The sequence below is a fragment of the Cucurbita pepo genome, chromosome LG19 (genome assembly GCF_002806865.2).
Source record: "Cucurbita pepo subsp. pepo cultivar mu-cu-16 chromosome LG19, ASM280686v2, whole genome shotgun sequence".
Lineage (NCBI taxonomy): Eukaryota > Viridiplantae > Streptophyta > Magnoliopsida > Cucurbitales > Cucurbitaceae > Cucurbita > Cucurbita pepo.
Window position 1 is genome coordinate 1,339,515 of NC_036656.1, and position 5,830 is coordinate 1,345,344.

At 38.7% G+C, this 5,830-nt stretch overlaps 2 protein-coding genes across 2 annotated transcripts in view; one reads left to right on the plus strand and one right to left on the minus strand.

The window, feature by feature from the left end:
* Positions 1-313: 313 nt before the first annotated feature.
* On the plus strand, positions 314-4,454 carry LOC111781561 (putative zinc transporter At3g08650). Its single transcript, XM_023662228.1, has 6 exons — positions 314-415; positions 510-1,134; positions 1,437-1,721; positions 2,214-2,342; positions 2,964-3,061; positions 3,297-4,454. Exons 2-6 carry the CDS (start codon positions 673-675, stop codon positions 4,108-4,110), a joined length of 1,788 nt encoding a protein of 595 aa, XP_023517996.1. The 5' UTR covers positions 314-415; positions 510-672; the 3' UTR covers positions 4,111-4,454.
* Positions 4,455-5,569: 1,115 nt separating this feature from the next.
* LOC111781229 (protein RETICULATA-RELATED 3, chloroplastic-like) overlaps positions 5,570-5,830 on the minus strand; it is a 13,005-nt gene continuing 12,744 nt past the window's right edge. Inside the window, exon 3 of the mRNA XM_023661710.1 lies at positions 5,570-5,826. The gene's annotated coding sequence lies outside the window, so the exon portion shown is untranslated. The remainder of the gene's footprint in view (positions 5,827-5,830) is intronic.

The window sequence follows — 5,830 nt, forward strand, 5'->3', positions numbered from 1 at the left end:
TAAATCGTGGAAGTGATTTTCGATGCGATGGTTATTGACCTTCTCATTGTGTCCCGCACTTTCTTTGTGTTGTTTTATTTGGGTTTTGGAGAAGATTTCTTGCGAATTTATAGGAGATTTTGATGTAAAGTTCATAAAATTGCATTGCCGATTGGATTGCCTATTTTTTAGGGGAATCTATTTCAACTCTCCTTGTTGCTAGTTTTGAAAATTGTCAGAACAATTGGATCTGCGAATGCCATTCATGGTGTGTTCATTTGATGTATAGTTGTATTTCTGTTGAACAATTGGAAAACTTTTGCATTTTTTTTTAGCTTTCTTTAATATGTAATGCAAATTCTCATTCTTATGATCATTCCTTGATTCACAGCATAGCTGCAAAGGCGTCTCCTTAGTCTTAATCTAACCAGAAAAGGTGGGGTTTCATTTTATTTTATTTTTAAAAGTTTGAATTGAACGATGCCTGCTCGTGGAAGTCTTATGCTATAAGCTCTTTGACTTGGAAACAGTGTCTGAAACGCTTTTCGGATTGTGGTGAAGTAGTGAGACTGTTCGATCTGGTGCTTGGGAGATTGACAAATATGTGTTCATAATTATCTGTGAGAAGAATGCTGTTCATCCATCCAATTCATGATGTTGTAATCACTGTGTGAAATCTGCTTGAGCGAAAAAATGGCAGTTGGTTATAAGCAAGTTCTGTTGTTTTCTCTACTGTCCGTATTGTTCTGTGGTCTTGCTATAGCAGAGCTCGAACATGGTAATTCGCAAAAGATTATATCCGCTCCAGATAGAAATGTAGGAATGAAAGTTATTGATGGCTCTGGTACGGAGAATGTGTTTGGTTTTGAGGATGCTAAGTACTTGCTGCATGAGAGAAAAGAAGGGAGCAGAGTATCGGTATCAACTGTTGCGGTATTTACATTGGCCATGGCTGCTGCCACTGGTTTAGGGGCCGTTCCGTTCTTCTTTGTGGAACTTGATCCACAGTGGGCTGGTTTATGCAATGGAATGGCTTCTGGGGTGATGTTGGCTGCTAGCTTTGATCTTATTCAAGAAGGGCAAGAACATGGTGCCGGCAATTGGGTTGTAATTGGGATTCTAGCTGGTGGAATTTTTATTTGGCTTTGTAAGAAGGTAGTAGCCCTGATCTTTCTACTTAATATAGTTTATCCTTGCCCTTGAGATTTTACCTTGTAAATTCAGTCGCTGCTTCTTGGGCGTTCTTTACTTGTTGCCACGAGTTATTCGTGGAGGAGTCTAAACTATGCTGTTTTGTTTATGTAAGATAAGACAGGATCATGGGTTCATGGCTCATCGTTTTCATAGCATATTTAACGTTAATCTGTATTTAACCCCTGTGTTTATGCATTTATTTTCCGGATCATTTGACTACGACATCCAGATCTCATTTCTTCTTTTCATTTGTTGATTTTCAGTTTCTTGAACAGTATGGAGAAGTGAGTATGTTAGATATAAAAGGTGCGGATGCAACTAAAGTTGTTCTTGTAATTGGGATAATGACTCTTCATTCATTTGGTGAGGGCTCTGGTGTCGGTGTTTCTTTTGCGGGGTCAAAGGGTTTCTCTCAAGGTCTTTTGGTGACTTTAGCTATCGCCGTGCATAACATACCTGAGGGATTAGCTGTGAGTATGGTTCTTGCCTCAAGGGGTGTCTCACCGCAGAATGCCTTGTTATGGAGTGTGATTACGTCGTTACCTCAGGTATTGCATTTATAAATTGTTAAGCTGTTTCCCTCCTCTTTCGTTTCGACATAGGAAAAGGTATCCGAGATTGATTAAAAAGAACATTATGCGATGTAAACAAGAATTCGTATGTTCAAAAGCACAAGACAATCCCTATGTTTCCATTAGCCTTCAACATCATCTGTTGCCACAGTCAGCTTAGTGGATTTGTTTTGGAGCAATTTTTTTGGGTATGCTCAATCATTTCTCGCCAGATGCATCATCCAAACACTGGTTTGATTTTTCATAATGAAGAGGCTCATGTGCTTGGATGGCATGGTGGATAGCCCATAACATTATCAATGCTTGTTCTTGGATGGGATTCTCTTTATTTATTTTTATTATATGTTTAATCGATTAATCTCAGTCATCTACATGTCATCTCAATGGATCCTAGTAAATATGATAGAAAGTATACAGTTTTGTTGTATAATTTGAGTTTTTAACTCTGTTGCAATTTCAATGTCTCAGCCTATTGTAGCAGTTCCTTCGTTCATATGTGCTGATGCATTTAATAAGTTCCTTCCCTTCTGTACGGGCTTTGCTGCTGGATGTATGATATGGATGGTGATCGCTGAAGTTCTTCCGGATGCATTTAAGGTAGTCCCAGCTTTAAGATCCTCAATTTCATTTTTTCCCCTATCAACCTGAAGGTAGACTGAGAAAATTTAAGGGGTCTAAGTTCTCGTACTTAAAACGGATTTACATTTATCTATTCTTCTAAATAGAACTATCTAGGGGTGTCGGGGTGGTAAGGACTTCGGAATATTGGAGATACTTTAGCTCTACAAGATCCTGAACTCGATCTCCTCCGAACTTGAAAACTCGTTTACTTAAAACTCCTGGTGTCACCTGAAACTGGCTTGAGGCTCCTGATGCCTAGTGCACATGCAAAGAGTGAGGCTTCTGATGCCTCGTTAGACGAAATATGACTCGATAGACGAAATATGGTCACTCTTGTGACATTCTTTTTAAATGTTTGTTATTTTTATTTCTTGAGATGAAGTTTTAAGTGTGCGTGTACTTAGGGCGTTCCGCGATGATGTTTAGATTTTGCCTATTCTTGAACAAATTTATTGTTACTCTAAATTATCTGGTGTTTGTACTGTCATAATTTTTCTGTTATTTATTTAAAAAGTTTGTGTTAAATTCAAATTGGGGAAAATTGGAATAACTTGAAGTCGGTTAGTAATTTTGGTTTTCTTTGCTTTGTGGTTACAGGAAGCCTCACCATCACAAGTTGCATCTGCAGCCACACTTTCTGTGGCTTTCATGGAAGCTCTAAGCACATTGTTCCAAAGTTTCACCCATGAATACAAGTGAGTTCTTTGGGACCTACCTTTTTTTTTTTTTTTTTGATTCCTGTGCTTGTTTAAATTATGCTAGAACTTTCTTTTTGTGATTCTGCTGCTCAGTTCTGCGAACGATGTCATAAGCTTATTGTTATCTTTGTGTAAAATTTTGGCTTATCGTGATTTTTCCGCAACAGACTCGTCTTTATAGTTTTCATTACTATTTTCTTCAATTTGATCGATTCGATATTTTGTGTTTCAGCTCAGAAGATGTTTCTGGCTTCTTTGTTTCCTTACTTTTTGGCGTCGGGCCACTGCTCGGTGGCCTTGTTCTTGTTGCATTCACTCTTGCTTTCCATCTTCAGCATGCCCTCCTCATGGGTGCTGCTTCCGGAATTGCTTTCATCCTCGGTGCCTGGCGACCGTTGCAGCTACTCTTTTCTTCAAAAATGGATTTCATCCCTCTTGTAACGCTTCTAATGTTAGGCGCTTCGTTCATCCACTTCTCAAGTTCCAGTCTGCTGAAGCTTGCTGGCCAGAAAAGAGCTTCGGTGAATGATTTACCCGCGTCGACCAATTTTTCAGTAAGTGTGCACACCCTTCAGTCTTTCCTATCATGTGGAGCAGTTGCATTTCATGCTTTAGCCGAAGGGCTTGCACTAGGAGTTGCTGCCCCGAAAGCTTATGGATTTGGTCGTCACATGGTTCTCCCTGTTTCTCTGCACGGCCTCCCCCGGGGTGTAGCAGTAGCTAGTTGTATATTTGGAGCAACTGATAGCTGGCATGGATCTCTCATGAGCGCTGCGCTCATTGGATTCGTCGGTCCAATCTCTGCCATTGGAGCAATACTCGCAGGTATCGACTACAGCGGGTTAGATCATGTGATGGTGCTGGCTTGCGGAGGGTTACTTCCAAGCTTTGGAAGTGTAATCAAGAGAGCAATGCGGTTGGATACACAGAAGAGTAGCAGTGGACTTGTGATTGGTCTGGGGTTCTCTATTTTGTGTTTGATGTGCACCAAGTTGGTTTGTTTGCACACACCTTACTGCAATTCTGCACCAGAGGCTGTTCGATGACGAACACGACCGTGTTCGTGTTCACCTTTGTAATTATTTCAACATAGTTTGCAACAGAATACACATTTGAGAGTTGCAGGTAAATTGAAAAGCTCCCACGTCAGTTCAAGCAAGCAATACTCATGGCTGTGCTTTTCACTCAAATTTGCAAGGGAAGGGGCCAATCACTGCAGGCACATGTTTAAACTTGTTGTATACAATAGGTTCTGACTTATCTTATAATGCCTTAAAATTTTTGGTTGTATTTTATTATCGGTGAAAGACTGAGAAGGATTAGGCCCTTATCTTTACTTTGAAAACAGATTGAGCATTATACTCAGTAAAAAACTAAGATATTGTAAATCAAGACCACTTTTCTTTTCAAAGTGGGTTATTAGCTCATGGCATACTTAGGATTGTCTAGCTAGCTCACCTTATATTAGGATTGTCTAGCTAGCTCACCTTATATTAGGATTGTCTAGCTAGCTCTACCCTAACTGACATATAAAGATCCTATCATACAACCCGTATTAACCGTCAATTATATTAGGATTGTCTAGCTAGCTCTACCCTAACTGACATATAAAGATCCTATCATACAACCCGTATTAACCGTCAATTATATTAGGATTGTCTAGCTAGCTCTACCCTAACTGACATATAAAGATCCTATCATACAACCCGTATTAACCGTCAATTATATTAGGATTGTCTAGCTAGCTCTACCCTAACTGACATATAAAGATCCTATCATACAACCCGTATTAACCGTCAATTATATTAGGATTGTCTAGCTAGCTCTACCCTAACTGACATATAAAGATCCTATCATACAACCCGTATTAACCATCAATAATTGACGAGAAAAGACATGTCCAATTAGTTCTATTGTTATTGCACAGGTGTCGAATTAAAGTTTGTTGGAACGTCATCAATGTTACGTGGATTTTGCATGTCAATAACCCGTTTTGACAAAATGTTTTTAGGTAAAAGCAAGGACATGTAAGGGTAGTGACAAGGAAGGCTGACTAGTTGCCATAGGTGACATCTTTGTGTTTTAGATGGATTCTTTGGATTTGTTTTTTTCGTCCAATGCGTATATTGCCCATAGTTATAGAAAGTCAATACGTATATTGCCCATAGTTATAGGAAGTCATACACAGACATTGTTGGTAAAGTTCAAATTTCTTACTACTAACTTGTTTGTTGGGCCGGAACAACGTCTGGAAAGTTCAAATTTTTTACTACTAATTTGTTTGTTGGATCAGAACAAGTAACAAGTGTACTCTATCGTTGTTTCGGTGCGGTTGTTAGATAGTACAATAGTTCATAATCTTTTGAGTTTTTTTCTTTTTTTTTCTCAACTTGGGCTTTGAAATTCTCAATTTTAGCCTTAATCTTCTAAAAAGATTTGTACAGAAACAAAGAAAGAACAAGAAAAAGGGTTTATTGCCTTAAAACTTAAAACAAACATCCAGAGTAAGCATTAAAAACCCAAATCCAGAAGAACTTTATGAACAAATCAGTGATGAAGAAGTCTGATGTGCATCAACAACTCTAACCCAGAGAAAGCTCAAGCAAAAATAGACACATTTGGCCAACAAACTCATTCAAGTTCTCAGCAAAGCCTCATAGTAATGCCTAACAGTTCATAAAGAGATCTCACAACACTTTGAGCTTCTTATTGTTACAAGCAAAGTAAACTGATCCCTAAGTCAAAGAGCATTGGGAGCTTATATTA

Excerpts from the sequence above, each read along its gene's own strand:
- LOC111781561 (XM_023662228.1), top strand. The coding sequence starts at position 673 with ATGGCAGTTGGTTATAAGCAAGTTCTGTTGTTTTCTCTACTGTCCGTA. Across the intron at positions 1,722-2,213 it reads TGATTACGTCGTTACCTCAG|CCTATTGTAGCAGTTCCTTC; the intron begins GTATTGCATTTA and ends TCAATGTCTCAG. Across the intron at positions 3,062-3,296 it reads AGTTTCACCCATGAATACAA|CTCAGAAGATGTTTCTGGCT; the intron begins GTGAGTTCTTTG and ends TTTGTGTTTCAG.